The sequence below is a fragment of the Lepisosteus platostomus genome, chromosome 3 (assembly GCF_059453375.1).
Source record: "Lepisosteus platostomus isolate fLepPlt1 chromosome 3, fLepPlt1.hap1, whole genome shotgun sequence".
NCBI classification, from domain to species: Eukaryota; Metazoa; Chordata; class Actinopteri; order Semionotiformes; family Lepisosteidae; genus Lepisosteus; species Lepisosteus platostomus.
Window position 1 is genome coordinate 2,359,736 of NC_142613.1, and position 24,214 is coordinate 2,383,949.

The window sequence follows — 24,214 nt, forward strand, 5'->3', positions numbered from 1 at the left end:
TTTTACCACGTGGTGTGTTAAACGGATGACTCTTCCCCCCCCTCCTTATCCCCTCTCTCCCTGTGACTGCAGCGTGGAGGGGGAGCCCCAGAGCGCAGAGCCGGGCAGTTTCTCCGACAGCCCGTGCAGCCAGGGCCCGTACCGCGGCGAGCGCTACGACAGCGGGCCCCCGGCAGCCCCCAGCCCCAGCCTGACCTGGGCCCAGCGCACCCGGCACCAGCCCGCCAGCCTGGCCCTGCGCAAGCAGGAGGAGGAGGAGAACAAGCGGTGCAAGGCCCTGTCCGACAGCTATGAGCTCTCCACCGACCTGCAGGACAAGAAGGTGACGCGGCCGCTCCCCCCCGCGCGGCGCGGGCCGCCAGCCCCACGCCCGGCCCGGCCCGGCCCGGCCCGCGGCCTGAGTGTGTTCACCCGCCCTCTCTCCCTCGCCGCAGGTGGAGATGCTGGAGAGGAAGTACGGCGGGTACTTCCTGAGCCGGCGGGCAGCGCGCACCATCCAGACGGCGTTCCGGCAGTACCGCATGAACAAGAACTTCCAGCGCCTGCGCAGCTCGGCCTCCGAGAGCCGCATGTCCCGCCGCATCATCCTGTCCAACATGCGGCTGCAGTACTCGTTCGACGACCGCGAGCAGCAGCGGCAGGCGCAGGGCTACCATGCCCACCCGCACGCGCACCCGCACCCCCTGGCCTCCTCCAACCCCGAGCTCGACAGCTGCAGCCCCCCCTGCGCACAGGGGGGCGCCGGCGAGTACCGCGGGGAGCCCACCGACCTGGAGGACTCCTTTTCCAAACAGGTGAGGAGAGGGAGGGAGGAGAAGAGGAGGGAGAGAGAGAAGGGAGGGGGTGGAGAAAAAGACAGGGAAGGAGAAGGGGGGCGAATGAAGTAAACAGATACAGGTGGTCCCCAAAATATGATGGGGTTAGGGTCCAGATATGTGCAACGTATAGCAAAACAAAACCTGAAAGGGATTTTTTCCCCTTAAGAATAATGTAAATATGGAGGGTTCAGGACCTTAAGAGTAAAAGATTTACTCAGTGACTTATAGTTGGGGGTTTTCTCATAAGACATGATAGAATAGAGTCAGGTGAGGGACAATGAGTTAGATTGTGTGCTTCACTTGTAGGTAACAAAATATACTTCAGAGGGTCCCATTACAAGTCCAGGTTACGTGTCCGAAATAATGCAACTTAGGGGAGTTAATATTCATAAGGAATAAGGTGATCAGCTTGAGATGAGTTCCCAACAGTTCAGACATGGGTATGTACATTTAAAGTGCCTATAACCCATAAAAAAGCAATAGCAATAAATAGCTTTCCACCTCCTTTGGAAATTGTGGTCTCGTGAAAATCAGCCATTCTCTGCTTGGGGGCAGATTTTTTCCACACGTGGGTCGTGCAGTTCAAGGGATCGATCAGACCCTGATCCACTGGTTGGATCAGCGACGTACTGCTGGGGCCTAACGATCCACAGTCTGAGTCGAGGGTAACAGCACTGTCTACAAGCAGAAGAATGTCTGATGTTAGATTTTGCTCTTCACGGTATTTATTAATTTCTGGAACAAAATCGCCCATAGACCACCTACGTTGCCGGCTTTTAAAAACGATATAATTGTGGGGATTTCCTATGGCCTTAGTTCCTTAGTTCATCAACGGCATAAGTGTGAAATAAATGGGACAACTTATTACAGGGATCGCTTGTTTACAGAGGGGGGAGACCTGGGGGATCCTCGACATTTCATTCGGAGTTTATTTAACTCATTTACTGTATTTAAGTTACTTTCTGAGCGTGTAAATACGGTGCTAGCTGTGTTAACGACTGCTGCAGTATCGCTAAAACAGGAATAAAAATCAAACGGGCTTCTCTGCTCAACCGAAATCCCCCCTGGAGTGTTTCAAATGAAATTGCCTGCGTCGCTGTGGAAGCACTCGATGAAGAGGCATCAGGCATCAATGGGCCGGACCGGACTGGACCCGTCTTGCTTTCTCCCGGTCAGTCTTTCTGTTTTCACTGACCCCATCTCTCTCCCCCTCTCCCCCTGTCCTCCTCTCCCCCTCCCTCTCTCTCTCTCCAGGTGAAGTCTCTGGCCGACTCCATCGATGACGCCCTCACCTGCCGCCCGAGCCGCCCGGACTCCCACGAGGGCAGTGGGGACGGGGGCCTGGAGGGCGAGGATTTTGGGGAGTGCATGTGGGGAGGGGGAGGGGGCAGCACCCCCTCGTCCCGGAGAGGAGGGCCCGGCGGGGAGCGGGGCGTGGGGGGCGGGCCCCTGGCTATGCACGAGGACAGCACGGCCACCTCCTACAGCGACGTCACGCTCTACATGGACGACGGCCTGCCCTCCTCGCCCCTGTCCCTGGACCGAGCCCCCAGCAGCACCGACACGGAGTACTGGGGGATGGGGGGGGGCGTGGGGGGCCGCGAGGACAGCCGGGACACGGAGGGGGGCGGCAGCAACAACAGCCGGCGCAGCACCCCCTGCACGGAGTGCCGGGACTACCGCCTGCGCGGGGCGCACCTCCCCCTGCTCACCATCGAGCCCCCCAGCGACAGCTCCGTGGACATGAGCGACCGCTCCGACCGCGGCTCGCTCAGCCGCCAGCTCATCTACGAGCAGGAGCCCGGGGGGGCCGGAGGCGGGGGAGGGGGCGGCGGGGGCGGGGGGGGCTCCCCTCAGGGAACCCTCAAACACAACCCCAACAACAGTGGGGTGCGCCCGTCCGCGGCCCAGGGCCAGACCCGGACCCAGGGCCGCCCGCATCCCCACCCGCACCCCCACCACCACCCCCACCATCACCACCAGTACCCCGACCCGCCCTCTTCCGCGGGGCCCCAGCCCCCCACCCCCGTCGCCGCGGCGCCGCCGGGAGGGGGCCTGGGGAACAGCATGTCGGCCCTGAACTCGGGATCGGGGGAGCCGTGCTGCTCCGACGGGGATAACGACTCCCTCAACAGCACCACCAACTCCAACGAGACCATCAACTGCAGCTCCGGCTCGTCGTCCCGGGACAGCCTGCGCGAGCCCATGCCCCCGCTGGGCAAGCAGACCTACCAGCGGGAGAGCCGGCACAGCTGGGACTCGCCCGCCTTCAACAACGACGTGGTGCAGAGGAGGCAGTACCGCATCGGGCTCAACCTCTTCAACAAGTCAGTGCGGGCCGGGCCGGGCCGGGCGGGGGGGCAGAGTGTGTGCGCTCAGGGCGGGGGCAGCTCCACGGGCAGCCCCCTCAAATGAGAGGCAGGGAGGAGTATGATTGGGTGTTTTGAAGGCAGTCGTTCTGTTGAATTCCCTGGGTCTGAGGCTAGCGAGGGCGCATGTCTGTGTACGTCCGTTTGTGTGCTCTCAGTGGAGTAGCAGCGCACAGTAACACGGCAAGTTCGCCGGGTGTGTGTATTAACCCCACACCGCCTTTCTCTCCCCTCTTCTGTCTCGCTCTCTTGTCTGCCCCCCGCCGCGCGCAGGAAGCCGGAGAAGGGGATCCAGTACCTCATCGAGAGGGGCTTTGTGTCGGACACCCCCGTGGGGATCGCCCGCTTCATCCTGGAGAGGAAGGGCTTGAGCCGGCAGATGATCGGGGAATTCCTGGGCAACAGGCAGAAACAGTTCAACAAGGATGTGCTGGAGTGAGTGACGAAGAGAGGGGGATATTGTGTTGTAATCTAAGCGTCTTCTGCACACTGTGAATGCAGAACACAAGTGCTTTGGCAATGCCTGTGTAGCATTACCTGTCTTGCTGGAGAAGCTGGTTTGAGGGAATGTGAGAGGTGAAACGGGGGATGGAAGGGAGGGAGAGTGAGAGAGGGATGGAGGACATTAACCGCATCATATTCCTGTGTTTCTCCATGCCACGCCCCTCTCCCCTGTGCTCAGATGTGTGGTAGATGAGATGGATTTCTCTGGGATGGACCTGGACGATGCCCTCAGGAAGTTCCAGGCTCAGATCCGAGTGCAGGGGGAGGCGCAGAAGGTGGAGCGGCTCATCGAGGCCTTCAGGTCGGTCAGCGCTGTTGTGCGTGTCTGCCTGTGCGTGTCTGTTTGTCTGTCCATATGTCTGTGTGTGTGTGTCATTGCGTGTCTGTCTGTCTGAGTATGTTTGTATGCTTAGTTGTCTCTTCTGTCTGTCTTGTCTCTGTGGTTTTCTCTGCTTCTGTGCAGCTTTCTGCCGGACTATCATTCGCCTTTCTGTCGTCTTTTCCTTCCTGTTTGCCTGTTTCTGATGTTTTGCCTCTATTTGTGTGTCTCTGTCCACCTGTATAGTCTTGCCTCTGTCTTTCTTTTTCTTTTTTCTCTGTCTGAATGTCTTTTCCCTAATTTTTTGTCTCGGAATGCTTGCTTCTATAATCTCCTTTGTACCACGGAGGAGCAGCACCAGCGTCAGTGCTGCTGTCTCTGACCCACTCTCTCCGAGTATAACACCGCGTCTAGTGTGTTTTTCAGCTCTGCGCCTTTACCTGTTGCTGCCTGTCTCTCTCTCTGTCCCAGTCAGCCGTGCTGAGTCAAGCCCCAGTCTCTCCCTCTCTCTGCAGCCAGCGGTACTGCGTGTGTAACCCAGCCTTGGTGCGGCAGTTCCAGAACCCAGACACCATCTTCATCCTCGCCTTCGCCATCATCCTCCTGAACACCGACATGTACAGCCCGAACGTCAAGGCGGAGCGCAAGATGAAGCTAGAAGACTTCATCAAGAACCTCAGGGGTCAGTTCGCATTGTAATCAGAACCCTTCCTCCCTGACCAGCTCACTCTCTTTCTCAGATTTTAGACTGATCCAGTCCTCGCTCCTCCTCCGTCTCACTCTCTCTTCCTCTGTGACCTCCACTCTTCAACCTCCGTCTGTTTCTCTCTCTCCAGGTGTTGACAACGGCCAGGATATTCCCCGGGATATGTTAGTGGGAATCTACCAACGAATCCAGAAGTGGGAGCTGCGTACCAATGATGACCATGTGTCCCAGGTCCAGGCTGTGGAGAGAGTCATTGTGGGCAAGAAACCTGTGAGTCTCCACTGCAGCAAACACTCAGTCATACACTATACTCTGTTATACTCACTCTCTGCTGTAATACACTCACTGTCATACACTATACTTTGCTATACTCACTCTATGCTGTAGTACACTCACTGTCATACACTATACTCTGTTATACTCACTCTCTGCTGTAATACACTCACTGTCATACACTATACTCTGTCATACTCACTGATGTAATACTATCACTGTCATACACTATACACTGTTATGCTCACTCTCTGCTGTAATACACTCACTGTCATACACTATACTCTGCTAAACTCACTCAGCGACTATACTGTTATATGACATGACAGTGACTATACTCTGTTATACTCGCTCTCTGCTGTAATACACTCAGTCATACACTATACTCTGTTATACTCACTCTCTGCTGTAATACACTCACTGTCATACACTATACTCTGTTGTACTCACTCTCTGCTGTAGTACACTCACTGTCATACACTGCACTCTGTTATACTCACTCTCTGCTGTAGTACACTCACTGTCATACACTATACTCTGTTGTACTCACTCTCTGCTGTAATACACTCACTGTCATACACTATACTCTGCTAAACTCACTCAGCGACTATACTCTGTTATATGACATGACAGTGACTATACTCTGTTATACTCACTCTCTGCTGTAATACACTCAGCCATACACTATACTCTGTTATACTCACTCTCTGCTGTAATACACTCACTGTCATACACTATACTCTGTTGTACTCACTCTCTGCTGTAGTACACTCACTGTCATACACTATACTCTGTTGTACTCACTCTCTGCTGTAATACACTCACTGTCATACACTATACTCTGTTATACTCACTCTAGTGCGTCAGTGACTGAGGCGAGGTGCGTCTCTCGTGTGGTGTGGGTATTACTGTGACGGTGACTGAGGCGAGGTGTGGGCATTAATGAGTTTCTGCCCGTGTGTGAGTCCAGGTGCTGTCCCTGCCCCACCGCCGGCTGGTGTGCTGCTGTCAGCTGTATGAGGTTCCTGATCCCAACAGGCCCCAGCGGAGTGGCGTTCACCAGAGAGAAGTCTTCCTCTTCAATGACCTGCTCGTGGTGAGAATCACTGTGCCATTTACCTGACTGCACACTCTCCTCCTAGGTACTCCTGGGTGAGCTGTGGGAGCTGCACACTCTCCCTGGCTGAACTGTGAGAGCTGCACACTCTCCCTGGGTGAGCTGTGAGTACTGCACACTCTCCCTGGGTGAGCTGTGAGTACTGCACACTCTCCCTGGGTGAGCTGTGAGTACTGCACACTCTCCCTGGGTGAGCTGTGAGTACTGCACACTCTCCCTGGGTGAGCTGTGAGTACTGCACACTCTCCCTGGGTGAGCTGTGAGTACTGCACACTCTCCCTGGGTGAGCTGTGAGAGCTACACACTCTCCCTGGGTGAGCTGTGGGAGCTGCACACTCTCCCTGGGTGAGCTGTGAGTACTGCACACTCTCCCTGGCTGAGCTGTGAGTACTGCACACTCTCCCTGGCTGAGCTGTGAGTACTGCACACTCTCCCTGGCTGAGCTGTGAGTACTGCACACTCTCCCTGGCTGAGCTGTGAGTACTGCACACTCTCCCTGGCTGAGCTGTGAGTACTGCACACTCTCCCTGGCTGAGCTGTGTGTGACATTTTTAGGGCCTATGAAGGAGGGAAACACTAGTGACTAACAAAAAGACGAGCTGAAACAACATGCTTGCGATCGACTCTAGGAGCTCCAGATCAATAATCATACGCCCTCTAGCGGCTGTTCTGGAAACTAGAAGTATCGAAGTGATGGCTGCTCGACTCGCTCCATCAATCACGGGGTTCAGCATTAGAATAGTGGGGCGCCCACACTGGTCTCTTTAGCGGCTGCACCTCCCCTTAACTATGCACCCGCAAGGCAGGCTGGGGGCAGCAGCCATGGGGCTGGACTTGAGGTCAGCCTGTCGACCAAAGATTGACCTGGCAGTGTAAATAGCTAGAGAGTTTATGAGCAGCCATTGTAAATAATTGTCAGTGTTAAATCCTCCCTAATCCTTACCCTGTGTGTGTGTAACCCCTTCAAGGAGTTTCAGTCTCTGTCTGTCAAAGTCTGGGCAGAGGTAAATAAACCTGTTGTTGCTGGCACATCAGGGGAGTGCGAGCTTCATTCTGTGCAAATTCCCTGGTCAGCATCATGTCGATCGACGTAATTCAGTTGGCGTTGACCCCTCTTTTTGTACACTTCGGAGTGAAAGTGCCTAGGGCCCATGAACACCAAACCTTCAGCTTTTCCCCCTGGCCCATTGTCTCACTAGACACTGTCTCTTTCTCTCCTGTTGTCCAGGTGACTAAGATCTTTCAGAAGAAGAAGACCTCAGTGACATACAGCTTCAGGCAGTCATTTCCTCTAGTGGAGATGCAGGTGCACCTGTTCCAGAACTCCTGTAAGAGACAACACAACTTTGATTTCTCTCACCTGTAGATAAATCTATCGTGTTAATGTTTTGATCATTTCCTACACACCTGAGCACTGCCACAGGTGCCTTTGTATGCATGGGATAAGATAGAAGAGGAAGGAAAGACAGAATGGAACAGAAGTACCTTAAAGTCACACAGTTTTTCTGCATGTATGCATATTGGTCTGGGTGCATAACACTTCTCAAGACCTTCTGCAGCAAGACTACAAGCTGATTTTTATCGGAGTCCATCCTATAATGAGTATGTGCAAGATTGTGTAAAGATTTGTAATCTAGCCAGTTGTACTTGAAAGGAAATTAGGCAGAAGCTCATGGGTGTCTGGGTGCTGAAACCGCACCTGATCTAATAGCTTGAGAGTTTGCACCTCTGAAAGTTCTGTTGCACAGCTGCGTCAGAATTTCTCTATGTGTTAGTATTAAAGAATGAGCAAAGGATGCCGTTCAGTAAAATGAAGTTTTAACCCCTGTTTGGTCATGCAACATCTTCTGCGGTATCTAAATCAAAGCGTTTTCAGTTCTGTGGGAGTTGGAGCATATTTAGTTTGTAGGTCTTTTACACCAAAGTCAGATCTTGGAGAATTGAAAGTTAGGAAGTATAGTACAGGGCACCTGCTCTGTGTTTTTGTTCAAACGCTGGCTAACGAACCCCCTGTGTGTGTGCGTGCCTGTGCGGTACGGCGTGCTTTCCCGTGTCCTCAGACTACCCCCACGGAATCCGGCTGACCTCGGCGATCCCAGGCGGGGAGAGGAAGGTGCTTATTGTCTTCAACGCCCCCAGCCAGCAGGACCGCACACGCTTCTCCAGCGACCTGCGGGAGAGCATCGCCGAGGTGCAGGAGATGGAGAAATACAGAGTGGAGTGTGAGTCTCTCTGCGGTTAGGAACTGGAAACTCGGGACTCGGTCCTGGTAGTGATACAGGGGGGCTTGCAGTGCTGTTCGTATGGCTCAGATTATTCTGTGTTTGTATTAGTTCTTCTCTAAACTCAGTCAGTGCTTGAAATTTCACTGTCCACAGCCTGCACAGTTACACTGCCAGTCTCGCTCACGACATGCACACTTTCCCCTCGAAATTGTTTTTAAATTACTCTACGGGTAAATGTCTTTTCACCTTAAACTACTGGTTCAATGAATTGAGATAAGTGAGACTCTTGTGCGTTTGTATTGTGGGTTAGCAGGAAATCGTGCTCTCACATTGTGGTTTAGGACAGCAGAGAGAAAGAGAGAGAAAGGAGTTTACTTGCCATATGTGCGCGTACTGTACACTGGGATTTTTATTTGTGCCGTTCTCTCGGGACATGCAAAGTACAAGAGACAAAACCACACAATGTGCACCGTATATTACAAAACACGAAATAATGACAGTATAGTCACAGGCCGGTGTAATAGCTCTGGAGTGTGTGTGCACAACACTCAGGACTCTCAGTCTCCTTTTTATCTCTCTTGTTAGTACACTGTCCCTCTTTTGTGTCCTCTGTGATTTAACGCATTTGGTCTCGGGGGGGGGTGATGCTCTCCCTGCTCTCCCTCTGTAGCGGAACTGGAGAAGCAGAAGGGTGTGATGAGGCCCAGCCTGGTGAGCAGTGGTCCCGTGGGAGGGGGTGTGAAGAGCGAGGCTGTGAACGGCACCCTGGGAAGGCCCAGCCTGGATGACAGCTACACGGCCGGAGAGGGCCTGAAGCGCACCGCGCTCAGCTCTTCCCTGCGAGACCTCTCCGAGACAGGTGAGGGCGACGCACTCGCACCAGCCCCCCCCCCCCTCCGGCCCTGACAGGCAGGAGCCACGATTCAACATCTCTGCCTGCAGCAGAGAAGCAGGACTGTGCTCTGGCTCCACCTGGTGTGTGGTGGCAGTACTGCAGAGCACAGCAGTGAAAGAAGGGTGTATTTCTGACAACTAAAAATTCAACTGTGTGTTTTCATACAGAATCATTCTCATTTAACTGGTGGGCCTTTTGTTTTTTGGCGTGTTACAAAAACCTTTACAATCCTTGTTTTGAAACACTCATGATCAGGGGGGGTCCATCGTGAAAATTCGGTAGTTGGCAGAAAAAGTTTGCAATTCACAGTAAACCGAAGCTGGGATGACAATACTTTATATTCTTCTGTGTGCCTGCTGTCTGCGCGTTCTCCCTGCGAGTGAGTGGGGATTCAGGGAGTTCTCCGTTTTCTTCCTCAAATCCGAAAACATGCTGCCTGGACTAACTGGTGCCTCTAAATTGTCCAGTGTGTGTGTTTGTGAGTGCCCCGTAATGGACTGAAATCCCAGTCTGGGCGTATCCGGCCTTGTGCCCACACTCTGCCGAGTTAAGCTCTGGCGTACAGTGACCCCATATGGGACGAAGTGGATATTGGAAGAGGACGGTATATTAGGCCTCACGCTCCTCCTGGAGAGCTGCAAACGTACCGCGCTGTCGTGGAAACGTCAAGGAAAGTAGAACTGACAAAAGGGAGACCTCTGTACCCGAGGCGGAGCTGGAGAGATCTCCCGTGGGAACGCTGGCGCAGGGTTCAGTCGCAGGGTGGGCGCGCGGGACGGGAGGTGAAGGGCCGAAATGGAGCAGGACAGCGGCGGCTCGCTTCAGGCCGCTGTGACAGCTCAGGAGGGCGCGCGCGCGTGTGTGAGAGTGGTCAGTGTTGGCCGGTCAGCTGTGGCCCTAGAGGGCCCCGTATCCTAACCTGGTTCTCCCTGGTTGGGTGCAGGGAAGCGCGGCCGCCGGAACAGCGTGGGATCCCTGGACAGTACCATTGAAGTAAGTGGGGGGGTCCTGTCTCCCCCCCCCCTGCACCACCATAAACAGGAGCCTCCATGTTCCCAGCATGCCGTCTGGCCTGTGTCAGTGTCACTGTGCACTAGTGGTGTGGAATGACTCTGCATGCTCTTACAGCGTCTTCATTTGATTGCTGTCGGGGTTTCTGTTTCATTTGTTGTTTTTTTTTGGTTTGATAATTAACTGATGAGCCGTTGTTTTACCAGTGGTTGCCGTGGTGCTGTGATGGCTGGTGTCGAAGCTGTGGTTTGGTGTGGCATGTGTTCACCCTGTGTCTTCTTTAAAACGATTCCAGCCCACTGTGTATTCTGTGGCGGTGTCTGGGGTGGTGTTCAGGTCTGTGGGTATTAACCCTCGTTTTCCTCCTTCTCTCCCTCTTTCTTCTTCTCTAACCTTCCCGTTATGCCCTTCAACCTCTCCCTCATGTTGCTCTCTCTCTCTCTCTCTCTCGCTCCCTCGCTCGCAGGGCTCCATTATTAGCAGCCCCCGCCCTCACCAGAGGCTGCCGGTGGGGGGCGTGCCCGGCTGCTTTGGACTCGAGGAATACCGGCCTCACCGCCCCATCCTGAGCCCCGGAGTGGGGGTGGGGGGTGGGCCGGGGCAACAGTCCGCTGCTGGGGGGACCAGCAGCAGCAACAACAACAGCGGAGGGGGTGGGGGGAGCGGAACTGGGGTCAGCAGTTCGGGCTCCTTCCTGGGCTCTCTCTTTGGGACGAAACGTTCCAAACCGGGGCCCATTATCCCCCCGGGGCCACACTACCCCGCCCCCGTGCCTCCACCGACTACTGGAGGACCCCCTCCTCACTCCCCGTCCTCGCTCAGCCAGAGCGAGGGCGGCCAGTCCAAGATCCAGGCCCTGCACGCGCAGTACTGCCACAGTGGCACAGGGGGCGCTGGGGGACAGTCGGCCAACTCCAGTCAACCACCCCCACCCTACCATCATCACCACCGCTACCACGTGCAAACCATCCCCTCCGGACCCCCTCCTGGCCAGGCGCCACCTCCCCCTCTGCATCACACTATTCAAAGAGGTTCTTTGCCCAAGCGGCCCCCCCAAACGCAGCTCCAGCAGCAGCAGCAGCAGCAGTTAGCACAACTCTCCCAGCTGGCTCAGCTTTCCCAGCATGCAATGCAAGGTCGCTACGCCAACCTGGCTATGGCCAACCTGGCCGGCATGGGCCCCCCCCCCCTTTCTCCTCACTCCCCTCATTCTCCCCTCCCACAGTACACTGCCGTGTACCCCGTAGCACATTCGCAACACTCTCCACACCCCGCTGCCCTGCAGCAGCAGCAGCAGCAGCAGCAGCAGAGAGGCAAGCCGCCTCAGCCACTGGCTCACTCCCACCCCCACGCACACACCCACCCGCATGCGCACACACACCCCCACGCTCACGCACACACCCCCCACCCCCACACGCCCCAGCAACACTTCGTATTTACCTCCGCCAGCGGCCCACCCCGGCACCTGCCCCAAGCCGCCCAGCAGCACCAGTACATGCCACAGTATCCTCCTCTGTCCTCCATCCCCCCTCCCCCCCCCCACTCCCCTTTACCCCCCCCTTCCTCCCCCCTTACCCCTCTTACCCCTCTCTCCCCTCTCCCCCCCCAACACCCAGGGCAGCCCCAGCCAGGGGGGCCCCAGGGCGGGCAGGCGGTCGGGGTAGGGGGTGGGGGCACCGGCACAGGGGGCAGCTCCAAGTCCAAACCTATCAACCGCATCAGCACTGTGGTGTGAGGGGGGTGCGGAGCTGGAGCCGGGGGGGTCGGAGAGGCAGGCTGGTGGGGCCGGGGGGAGGAGGCTTGGGGTCGCTGGTCAGGGCGGAGGAAGCCCCTTCGGGAGGAGGCCGAGTTCGGAGGGGCCATTCCCAGCTCTGCCACAGCGCCGGGAGGAAGCGCCGCAGCTTGCTGAGGCTCTGCTACTTTCACATCCGCTTCCCCCAGGTGTAGAGCCAGGCCCCCGGCATCCCAGACACACGCCCACAGACAGACTCTCAGAGCCTGGCTGCTATACAGAGGGACAGAGGCTGAGAAAGAGACGCACGCAGGTGGAGAACTAGCCGTGTACAGGCATCGCTCTCCCAACAGATGTTGGCAGCGGTCACCGTCAAAAGTCCTGCGAAACGGACGTCCTGGGAGCCCTGCTCTCAGCGGATGAAGTCGCTGTCACTGTAGTCAGCTCGGAGCACACACTCACGTCGGCCGGCAGATCTGCTGGAGGTGTTGAGGGCTCAGCACGGACACATGTCGAGGCGAAGTAGGAGTCGCCATTGCAGAATGGTGCAGCGGGGGGGCAGTGTGCAAGCGGCAGCATTTCAGTGCTCTGCAGACCACAAAAGGGGTCTGTAAAACAGGTGATGCATGTGGTCAGCTGCAGTGCCTCTTGCGCTCTCTACAAACCTAGTGACCTTCAGTTTGTCTAGGTGCACTAAGTGTAGAGTACATACAGGGTATTTACAGTACTTCAGTGGACAGTGTGCAATTATAGGTTTGTGGGAAAAAAAGTGTGAGGGAGGGAAGCACTATGTGCAGGTGGTAAGACCTTCTTGAGTATAAAATGAGGCAGTGTGGGCCAATGGTTAGAGCTGAGGGAGGGAGGCACTAAGAGGCAAATTAGATGCAGCTGATGGAGGAGTCAGTTTTGCTGCTAGTGGTCAGTGCTAATTATTTTTGCTTCTTTACCTGTTTAAGCATGGGGAGGGTGAAGGATACCACACAAACATTTGTATCAAACATTGTGCCAAACCTGGAGCTCCAAGCGCGGAGGACAGACCAGTATTGAGAGCGATAAGGACAGAGAACAAGGACTCCTCTCTTCACTACCCCTGAGAGACATGCAGAGGAGGGAGAGAGAGAAAAACTTATTTTAACCGAGTTTTGGACTGTCCACCGAGGGGAAGCGATTTCTCTCCCTCTTTCTTTATTATTATAAGGACCAAAAAATGGACAAAGAGGAGTTTACAGACTTTGGGAAGAAAAAGGACGCAAAAGGAGAAAAGCGAAGCGAAGGGGTTTTTCTGGTTTTCCTCGCTGTTGCTGCGAGGGACCGTGCGGCAGCCGGTGGGACTGCATCGCTGAGCCAGCGAAGGGAACGGGGCTGTTCCGCGCACCAGACGACGCACATGGCCAGACCCGCTTGCCCTGAGCGTACCTGAGGCGGGAGGGCTGGTGCTGAGGCAGATACACCACTGAGCCACAAAGACGACAATCACACACTGACTGACGGGCGCACGTGCGAGCAGTCAGAGACGGATCCCAGCAATATGGACAGACACACAGAGAAACCCTATACGTGCACAGTCAGACACGAGGATCTGAGGCGCGCCTGCTCTTTTAGATGTCAATGCTTGAGAGAGGGATTGAACACCTTGCCTATTGAATGAGTCTAAGGGAGCAGTGAGCCTCTTTAGGGTCTGTTGGAGGCCTCCTCTCATCCCTGACGCAGAAAGACTGACAGTTGGAAGTTTTTGGCAGGGTGCAGAGGCTGCTCACACACTGAAGGAATTGGCAAACGCTTGAAAAACACACAGACCCATAGACAAAGCCATCGGACAGACACAAACAGGGAACTAACCAGCGAACAAACAGACCTACAGACTCTGTCTCTGCTGACAGACAGACTGAGACGCTTCAAAGACACAAACGCAGAGAGCAGAAAGAACAGAGCATAGCCAATCTGAAGATCACAGCCAATCTCCTTTCTCTCTGCCCCACTTCTCCCAGTTTCACTGAAGGAGAATATCCTCATTGTGCGGGGATATCTGTGGGAGAATATCCCAGATTGCTGTGCACAGAGGGGCGGCAGTACAGGTGAGAAGCCCTGAGGGACCAGAAGTGCTTTTATTTAAAAATCTGTATAAATAATGCAGAAGATCATGTTTTATTTACCTTAATGAATTTATGCTTTTCGAGTTATGAAGATTATTACTGCACAGTGTTTTTGCTGCTATGTGTCTGCTCTGCTCTGTGCACAACACTTGAATGTGAGGTTTGGCTGCTGTGCTTCACCCTTATGAACGTTTGCCATTGTAATTTTACACTGTTCAGATGTCCCCATTTATCTTGATTTTCACTCTGCTCCCCCGGATTTTGATAACACCGTGACTTTGCTGTGTTGAATGCCTACAACAGCAGAGTCACATAGGTGTGACCGGCATTTATAAGGGTTAATTACAGTGTTGTAGTCCGGTGTGGGAAAGCACCGTGAAAACACAGAGTCATAGGAAAGTAAGGTACAATCAGAAGGGTGAACCACAGTGAACATGCGCATTTACCATGTGGGCCTACCTAGGACTTTCCCAGGAGTGCTTTTGTGAACAAGCAGTGAGGGGTGTCTGTGCACTTCCCGGTTGCCCCAGGCTGCTCCATTTGCAGTGCTGATGAATGGCCTCAACACTGCGCTGCTTGCGTGGGCATTTCCCTCATAGTGGCCCATCACCAACTATCCCTGTTTATGATCCAGTCAGTGCTTCATTACAATACTTTTAAAATACTTTGCATTGCTTTTTCAAACACCGTGTTCAGGGCCTGGATCCCAGGGAGGGGACTTATTCTTTGTGCTCCCGGTTTTTTAGAAATAAAAAAAACAAACTTTTCTGTATTTTTGTTCCCCCCCCAAGTGAATCAATCTGTTCTGAGAAACTGGGTTTGGCCTGTAGTAAGTTCATTTTAGTTTTAATCATGTAAGTTACTAGCCCTTTAACCAGAGTCTGGTGAGCTCTGATGGTGTACCTCTACAGCAGGTTTCCTAATCCTTTGAAAGGGCTGGTTCTAAGACTTGTGTTGCTTAAAGTTTAATATGCCATGGTTTTAGTCACAAGCTGCAGGCACATGTACAACTTTTTACCTTGCTGTTAGTAAATTTACATAGCCAGACCTGTGGAATGAGTTTTTTTTTGCTTTACTGGTACAATGCACAAGCCAGCATCTCCCAGAAAAGCCTTGAACAGCCCAGAAGGTTGGGAGTCCTTCTTTTGTCCTTTGTAGCAGTATTAATACTCCAGTTAGTGTCTGGGGTGAGTTAATGTTGCTGTGCTGAGGGAGTGTACACACTGATAACTTTCAGTGGTGTCCTTGAAACCAAGGATGTCTCCATCAGAGTCCCTGTGATCCATCGTCTGCTAGCTGTCTTTCCAGCTGAGCTCCCGATCACTTTATCAAGCCTTTACCCACTGATGGTGAAAGTTCCTGAAGTAGACTATAACTGGACCTTTATTCTTGCCTATAACATTTTAAAGGTAGATCGGAGTTATATCTGCACATTGTAGGAGCTGAAAAATATTTTTTTAATTAAACGTAGATGCAGGGTTGACACGGTTACTGATGCACTCAGCTGGACTGGACTAAACACAATCCCCTCTTTTACTCTTCCCCTGCTGGTCAGCATTCCCGTGTGCCAGCACATCAGCCACATGTCCAGTGTGCCCTGCTGACATGGTCATTACCGGCAATCCTCTCTTTTTTTCCTGAAGCTGTTCCTGCTTCACAAAGCAGATGGACAGGAAGAGCGTTAGAGGTCACCTATTGTTGCTGTGCACAGGAAAACGCTGAAAGGCTGTGTGGGACACTAGCGCCTCTTCCACCTTCACCTTCGATTCTCTCATCATGTTCTGAGTCTCCCTTTTAGGAGCTTGTTAACTGACTGATGAGTGAATTGATTAAACGATCTGTTTGCTGCTGTTGGCAAGACAAAGTGAGGGTCTCAGCCTGCTGCTTCAGTCTTTTACCTGCTCCAGCTTGTGGTGCTTGATTAGCTACTTCTCTAAATTGTTGTGCTCAGACGAAGTTCTCCTTTGCCCTGGAATTGTGGTATAAGTCAGACCTGATGGGTGCTACAATTACAGGCCTGGCTCTGAACGATGTGCACCTAAAGAATCACAAACAAGGATTTGACGGCCCTAGGTTTTTTTATATCTGGAAATGGCATTTTCCAGGTTTAGAAAAGAGCAGTGTGCCACTGCAGGCCTCATGGCTTATGACGAAGGTAGTGCAGCCATTCCTCCAAGCCCAAGGCTGCCAGAGAAATCTTACTGTTCCCTTCCTGTGAGCCGCACTTCAGTTGCCCAGCCCTGCGCTCCTGCATGGGAGGATGGCCCTTCTCACAGTTGGCCAAAGACCTTGTCCAGAGCGGAGCAGACAAAGATTCATTTTCCTAGCTCACCGTTCGGGCAACGCTGCGTTTATTTCCTGTCCAGCCCAGGGCCTCGGAAGTCAAGCCGTGCAGCTTCAGGATTTGGAAAAATTGGGTGGTCTGGGAGAATGTGGTCCAAATTTCCTGGTCGTTAGAGTTTGTCCAGTTCCGCCCCCAAACCCAGGCGTGCATCAGACCTCCGCCGCCTCCTGCAAACAGCTTCCCACTGCCTTGGGTCCTCAGGAAATCATTCCAGCATTTAAGACCAAGAGACGTAATTCAGGAGATCAACACCCTCATTATGAGTCATTAGCTTTGTTCTCAACTCCCTGACCAAAGTAATTGAGGTTCTGTTAGCTATTATAGCCCGTCCCTGTTGAAAGCAAAAGCTTGAGAATCTACCCCTTTCCCACCCTCCAGCCCAAAGCAGGCAATACCAGGCCTCCGAAGTGAAAGGAGCCTCGGAGAGAGAGCCCTCGAGCCCAGCGAGAGTCTGGGGTGGCAGGGCTGTCTGGGGCCTGAGCAGGAACCACGCAGACACTCCTGCAGAAAGGCAGCAGAACCAGAGCAGTGAACCGTCAGGGTATCCTCGAACCTTTGCCATGGCCTTTTCCGCCTTTCACACTGGTTAACCTTCCAGTGTCCGGGGCGAGCCCATTCGGCCCGTGCCCTCTGCCGTCCCGGACCACTCTGATGCCATCCCTTGTCATGGCGTGGGTCCGCTGGGGTGGCAGAGCTCGGTTCTGGTCAGTGTTGACGGGGGAGGGTTGGGGCGTTTTGGGAAGGCATGGTGAGGAAGAAAGTCAGACGAGCGAGGAATGCAGGGGGAACTGTGGGAACGGCCAGAGGTTACAGTGCTTTCTGGAGAAGGGCTGGCTGGCTGGCTGGCTGGGGCCGGTATGCGCTGCTGCTTTAACCCCAGTGGAAGAATCAGGCCAGTTCCTTCATGTTTCATTCTTTCAAAGCAGGGGATGTGGGGGCAGGGAATTGCTGTATTACAGGGTTCAGAGATTGATATGCATTAGATACAGGTGTTTCTAAACTTATTTTCTTTTTGGAGACCTGAGTCTATTTTTTGCTGGTATATCAGTGTTACTACAATGATTATTAATATTAATATTAAGATTGAGAAAATGACTTCTTACTGCTGAACAATATATATAACTATACATATATTATATATAGATATTCTCGAACATTGATTGTACATGAGAGCCTGACGATGTGTGTGGTTGCAGTGTGAAATCTTTGGATTATTATTATTACGATGATGAAGATTATTATTATTATTGTTATTATTATTACTATTGTTGTAACTATTATCATTATTGTTTCTAGCGATGTTCTGTAATTGGTTTTATTTTTTATTTTGTCTTGAAATTTCTGGTATGTACGTACAAGAAGTGTGTATATATATACCAGACGGATATATAAAGTCTTTTTTTTTATAGCAGCCATCTCTGTTTGCGAGATGCGGTTTTAATGAGGTTTTGTGACTTTGCACAGGATGACGATGTTGGCCGTGCCCGCAGCGACGCTGCCCCATCATGCTTTGTGATTTTTCTTTATTTCTCGATGATGTGCTCTACTTTGCGAAGCAGACAGATGTGTTACATCATATATATATATAATAAACAGTATATATTCCTCATTCAGTGAAGAGACCCAGGGAGAAATACCTGACTGAAAACTGCAAGACTGCTGCTACTGTGTGCACTCCTGCACGTCAGGACCTCTTCCTCGCTGTGCCTCTCGCTTTCTACTGCCCTCTCCCTGTTCCAGGATTCACTTGTTTCTAGAGGGAGAGAGAGAGAGACTGCTGGTCTTTAGTGGACATGTTTCTAAAGGGAGAGAGAATGTGTTGGTCTTTAGTGGACATGTTTCTAAAGGGAGAGAGAGAGACTGTGCTGGTCTTTAGTGGACATGTTTCTAAAGGGAGAGAGAGAGACTGTGCTGGTCTTTAGTGGATATGTTTCTGAAGGGAGAGAGAGAGACTGCTGGTGTTTATTGGAAATGTTTCTAAAGGGAGAGTGAGGGAGACAGTGTGCTGGTCTTTAGTGGTCATGTTTCTAAAGGGAGAGAGGGAGACTGTGCTGGTCTTTAGTGGACATGTTTCTAAAGGGAGAGAGAGAGACTGCTGGTCTTTAGTGGACACGTTTCTAAAGGGAGAGAGAGAGACTGTGCTGGTCTTTAGTGGAAATGTTTCTGGAGGGAGAGGGAGAGACTGTGCTGGTCTTTAGTGGACATGTTTCTGGAGGGAGAGAAAGGGAGACAGTGTGCTGGTCTTTAGTGGACATGTTTCTGGAGGGAGAGAGAGAGACAGTGTGCTGGTCTTTAGTGGACATGTTTCTGGAGGGAGAGAAAGGGAGACAGTGTGCTGGTCTTTAGTGGACATGTTTCTGGAGGGAGAGAAAGGGAGACAGTGTGCTGGTCTTTAGTGGACATGTTTCTGGAGGGAGAGAGAGAGACAGTGTGCTGGTCTTTAGTGGACATGTTTCTGGAGGGAGAGAAAGGGAGACAGTGTGCTGGTCTTTAGTGGACATATTTCTGGAGGGAGAGAGAGAGACTGTGCTGATCTTTAGTGGACATGTTTCTGGAGGGAGAGAAAGGGAGACAGTGTGCTGGTCTTTAGTGGACATGTTTCTGGAGGGAGAGAAAGGGAGACAGTGCTGGTCTTTAGTGGACATGTTTCTGGAGGGAGAAAGGGAGACAGTCTGCTGGTCTTTAGTGGACACGTTGCTGAAGGGAGAGAGTAACAGGAGAAGGAGACGTGGAGAGACATGGGTAGCAGCAGTTTGCTGTATTTTGTTTCTATTCCTGAGTCACTTTGATCATAATTTTGAAATGTCTTCCCATTGTGACCCCCAGCATGTATCCCCTTTAGTATCTGCACTTACTGAATGAAGATGTATAGACATGAATGTAAATATTATATAGTATAAATAATGAATATTGACTATGGAATGGACCGTACCATGTCTTTGTTATTCAGGGGTGTGTATGTGTGTGCGTGTGACTGGGCGTGTGTGTCAGATGGGGGGGTTCAGGGCAGAACCTTTAGTCTTTTTATTTTGTTTTCTCTCATTTACATGAGGGGCAAGAATGAATTGTTATTGTAAAGTTCTATGTGTAAGAGGAGTTATTAATATTATTTTAAAAAGAAATATATATGGAATTTTATTTGTATATATGAAGTTTAAAAAGAAAAATGTGAATATTTATTGCTTCTGACAATATAAAAAATGTTCTTGCTGTGAAACATGAGGCTGTCAAGTTTGTTTATTTTATAAAAAGACACTTTATTGAGTCAGCAGCTATATCACCCTGCAGCTCTCAACAGGTTACCCACTGAGGCTGAGCCTGGCCAGTACCTGGATGGGAGACTCCTGGGAAGCTCAGGCTGCTGCTGGAAGTGGTGTGAGTGGGACCAGCAGGGGGCGCTCACCCTGCGGTCTGTGTGGGTCCTAATGCTCCAGTATACTGTAGCGGGCGCCATCTTTCGGATGAGACGTAAAACCGAGGTCCTGACTCCCCGGGCGTTTCTCAGCAAGAGTAGGGAGTTATCCCGGTGTCCAGGCCAAATGTCCTCCCTCAGCCTTCACCGTGGCCTCCACACTGTCCCCATGTATGGCTGGCTTGCACCTGCCCTTTGATGGACTGGCGCCCCCTACAGGGTGCACCCTGCCTTGTGCTCGCTGCTTGCTGGGTAGGCTCCGGCTTCCCGCGACACCGTGTGGTATATAGTGCAGTTTGGCAAATGACATGACACTTAAATATTGAGTCCAAACGTTTTCAAAGCTCTGATGCAAAATGGCACTCCATTTTCTTTCTAACACTGAATACATTCCCAGACCTATTGGATGAAAAGGTACATTTCTCTTTTCTACAGCTGTGCTGTCTCTTGCTAGATTTGCATTTTTTTCATAAATGGGAACCCAGTCGTGCTCACGTGACAGGGAACACACAACTCCCAGGGGCCAGAATTAAGGATGCTTGAGGAGTTTGCTTCTCCCCCACAGTACCAGCCTGGCCAAGGCTGCGCCCGGGCCTCTGTGGTCCACACCCACGCCTGCTCCTGTTGTCAGCTGGGTGACCGAGCTTGCCTGCCCCTTGTTAATCGCCCCCCCCCGCCCCTGCCAGCTCGCAGACAATGTGGTATCCTGTTTTCAACGGCGCTGATCTTAATCTGATCGGAACACGCCACCGCATCGGCGTCGAAGGCACGGCTGCGCGGCCCGTCCGGCAGAACTCGGAACACGCGGCCCACGCCGAGGCGGGCTTGCAGGAGGGCGCCCCTTGACTGGAGCCACTCGGCCCCGCAGACCGAAACAGGGCCAGACTGAAAGCTCCAGGTCAGAGCCCTGCAGGTCCAGTAGGCATCTTTCAATGAGCAGTGCCTCAGGAACTGGGGGGGGGGGGGCAGTTTAACGGCTGTAATTATGCTAAGACTTCCCAACAGCTGGTTTCATAAGCGCTTGTAAGGGAAACTGCCGTTGCCAGACTGGAGTTTTGCTGCCCTGACAGGTCGTCTAAAACCTCCCACTGCAGTACAGCCGCCCGGGCTGCGACTTAAAAAAACACAGCGTGGACAGACGGCCCGAACTCCGGCTTCTTCACGGGTCTGCAGGACCGGCAGGTACTGAACCTGCTCCCGGAGTCGCCTCCTGCCGGCACGTACCGATCCTCACTGCACCCTCCCCCGCTCTCCGCGTCACTGGGGGGTGTACATCGGGGGGCCCTGTCCCCCAGGCAGCATGTCTCGGGTGGGAAGGACTTGCCAGGTCACGTCTGGTCCCTTTGTTAAGGTAAACACGAGCATGCCCACGTGTCCTGGTAGCAAACATGACCAGACCTCCGAGGAGAAGCGCTGCACAAGTACTTCACTACAGCAAGAAGCGCGCCACTTTTTACTTACTCCAAATGACACGCTACAAATTTGATCAATGCTTTTAAAAATAAAAACTCCCCCCCCCCCGGTGGTCCTGCTCTGTTTTTCTCGATTTGCACCTTGATACTGTTGCATTTGTAGCAGTGAATTGTGTCCTTAAAGAGAAAAGAGTCAGTTGTGCTCTGTTAATTAGGGCCTCTCACACACTTGTCCCTTGCAAATGAGTTTCTTTTCTGGGAAGAAGGAAGAAACGATTGATAGACCGGTACATGCTGGCCGCAGGCGGGGGGCTGTCGATCAGTCCGACATGCTGAATATCTTACAAAGGAAACAGGAATTCAGATCATGTCCGCGGTCGCACTGGCTGGTTCACAATAAGGCCACACGGGGGCGTGATTCTCGGACAGAAAGGGTGGCGTTTTCCCCTAATTCATCTTTATCAACGGGACTAGCTCATAAAAGTTTCACCCGTGCGTGGGCATCGGTAGTCAAAATGTGTAGATTATTGCAAAGTAAACAATAAAACAATACTGCAGACATCGCTTCGCAGCGAAACAGGGGGATCCTGCGACAACCGGCCATCGTAGATTGAATGAGAAAAAAAACTTCAATGAGAAAAAGAGCGGGCGGACAGCATTTAAAATAAACAAATAATACATTCGTTAAAGAGACGTAGCCGCTAGTCAAATGTTTATTTTTAATTTGGAGCGATGACGATAAAGGTGGATTTTTTTAAAGTTTATGTATCTGGCGGCTTTCGCCGTGCTAGACTAATGAACAGATGTGAACACATATATAACAAGCTAGCAATGATGACTACATAATTACGGGTTAAACAATTTAACGGCTAACCTCCCGATTTGAAGTCGAGGATTAATTTATAATTCAATATTTTTGTTATAGCTGAGGCAGCAGTGATTCCAGTATGTATTGCCATTATATGTGACTTTAATAATTGCGCGGCCTGTGCTGATTTCTTCTAGTGGAGCTTTATAAAATGAGGTACTTAATTATCATAATGACCATGCAAAAGATGGTCTTCTTCAGAAGCACATTGTGCAGCTGGGACGCCATTATCGCACACCGCCGAGGTCACGCTCCTCATGGAGAGGGGAGGAGGAGAGGGGCGGTGACGTCACACAACTTCCTCTGTCCACACAGTGATGTCACTACGCAGGTGGCTGCGTGGGACCCGCCGCCGCGGGCCGGCACTACTTCCCTCGCCAAAAGCCTTAGCGGTGTGTATCATTCCCCGTCACGTCTCCACCTCCCAGCACAATAGACACCACCAGCCCCTACTAACATTCCTAAAACAACACGAATCGAGTGCTCTTTTCCAATCAACCCCTCCCACCCGATAGGTTTATTGTAAAAGCAGCGAGCAAGCCCGTGAACAGCTGGGACTACTTTGTGCCGGCGGAGGGAGGAGACGCAGGCACCGCTCCAGGAGGCTGGGGGTTGTGCTGAGGTCGTGATGGAATCAAGATGGCGGCTCGTCAAGGCGAGGGGAGCTGAGAGGAGTGACAACGATGAGCAGGGAAACCCGGCGGGGCCGCAGTTTAAAACAAAAAAAGAAGCACTCTCGCACGTTCGGGCCTGAGAGGGGCGGGAGGAGAGGCGACGGGTCCTCTGGGCGTCGGGAAAGGGGGGCGAGAGGGAACGTGACTCCTCTGTCGGAAAGTACGGGAGAGAAAGAGACAGTCTGAGGAACTGACCCCAAACAACAACAACACCGGGGACCAGACAACATCCTGAGAGGGGGAGGTGGGGGTGCGCACGACCCGCTCGCAGGACCACACGCCGAAAACGGCACCAGCGGGGGGAGATCAACGAGCCACCGGTCTGAAAAACACACACACAAAAAAGAAAAAACCCAGAAAGAAAGAAGAAGAAATCAACCCGCCGAGCGATCTGGCGACCCGGCCGCGTCTGGGGGCGCTGTGATGGGCTGAACTGTTCCAGGCCGCGGCGCTCTGGACTACAGCGATCCGGGACGCCCTCGCCCCCGAACAAAGAGGCGCCTATTCCGGCACGGCCGCCCTCTTAGCGAGCCGGCAGGGGGCCTTGGCGCCGTCCCTGCGAGCAGCACCGCGGGGGGAGAGGGTTCAGAACAGCCGGACACCTGCGGCCGGGCGGCCGGGCGGTTTTTTTTTTCCGCAAACGCTGCGGCCGACGGCCCTGGAAGTCCAGCCCGTTTCCTCCGGGCGGACAGTCCCACCTCCTCAGTATTCCGGACCCGAGGGGATCTGATGCCCGTTTGTTTGTGTTTTTGTTTTTGGGTGTTTTGTTTTTTTTTTTGTACATGACCGCTTTCAGTTGTTGTTTTTTTTTTTGACAGGCGATAAGCTTTTTGACCCAGATTTCGCGAGAGTCCTGTCGGAGATAAACTCGCACTTCTGTCGGGAGCGCTTTCAGACTTTGGGGCGGCGGGGGGGTGTCTTGAAGTCGACCTGGTCTGTATAATATATATATAAAAGAGCACGCAACTCCACGAAGTTACCCTCTGAAACGACTTCGGTGGTCACTGGTGTCAGCGTTTCGCCCGGACGATTTCACGAAACCGAAAACGGCAGCTGCCCCTCGGCCGGGCTGTGCGTCGGTGTTTTTTCTCTCCTCCCTAACTTCCCCTCCTCCTCCTCCTCTCATCTCTCGGATTACAAACATCGTCTTGGGAAGTTATTTGACGTTTCCCTTCGCCCTCGACCTCAACCTCGACCTGCACCCGTCCCGGGGGGGGGGTCCGACAGTGTACCGGGGACTGTGACCGACACCGCCGGACCGGCGTGAAGGAGGTAGAGATGGCGGGGCGGGCTGATCTCGCAGGGTATGGGGGGGGTCCCCCCTCTCGGCCCAGGCCGGTTCCCACGTCTGGGGGGCGCCACTGAGCGGTGTGACGGGGGATAAATGGGTGAAAAGTGTAGTGAATTTGGTGTGTGGTGGTGGTGGTGAGGAGGAGGAGGGG

The 24,214-nt window shown here is 52.8% G+C and overlaps 2 protein-coding genes across 7 annotated transcripts in view; both read left to right on the plus strand.

Annotated features, from left to right (window-relative positions):
- iqsec2a (IQ motif and Sec7 domain ArfGEF 2a) overlaps positions 1–19,623 on the plus strand; it is a 92,836-nt gene extending 73,213 nt beyond the window's left edge. For all 4 annotated transcript variants that reach the window (XM_088623802.1, XM_088623803.1, XM_088623805.1 and 1 more), the window contains 13 exons: positions 73–322; positions 435–794; positions 2,073–3,145; positions 3,461–3,622; positions 3,870–3,992; positions 4,526–4,692; positions 4,847–4,986; positions 5,960–6,085; positions 7,335–7,434; positions 8,167–8,328; positions 9,002–9,190; positions 10,170–10,219; positions 10,704–19,623. In XM_088623802.1, the coding sequence (XP_088479928.1) occupies positions 73–322; positions 435–794; positions 2,073–3,145; positions 3,461–3,622; positions 3,870–3,992; positions 4,526–4,692; positions 4,847–4,986; positions 5,960–6,085; positions 7,335–7,434; positions 8,167–8,328; positions 9,002–9,190; positions 10,170–10,219; positions 10,704–11,972 (4,171 nt within the window). In that variant the 3' untranslated portion in view covers positions 11,973–19,623. The remainder of the gene's footprint in view (positions 1–72; positions 323–434; positions 795–2,072; positions 3,146–3,460; positions 3,623–3,869; positions 3,993–4,525; positions 4,693–4,846; positions 4,987–5,959; positions 6,086–7,334; positions 7,435–8,166; positions 8,329–9,001; positions 9,191–10,169; positions 10,220–10,703) is intronic.
- Positions 19,624–22,507: 2,884 nt separating this feature from the next.
- The window catches only part of kdm5c (lysine demethylase 5C), a 162,582-nt gene continuing 160,875 nt past the window's right edge, over positions 22,508–24,214 (plus strand). For 2 of the 3 annotated variants that reach the window (XM_088623800.1, XM_088623799.1), the window contains exon 1: positions 22,508–24,044. The gene's annotated coding sequence lies outside the window, so the exon portion shown is untranslated. The remainder of the gene's footprint in view (positions 24,045–24,214) is intronic. The other variant, XM_088623801.1, reaches the window with a different exon arrangement.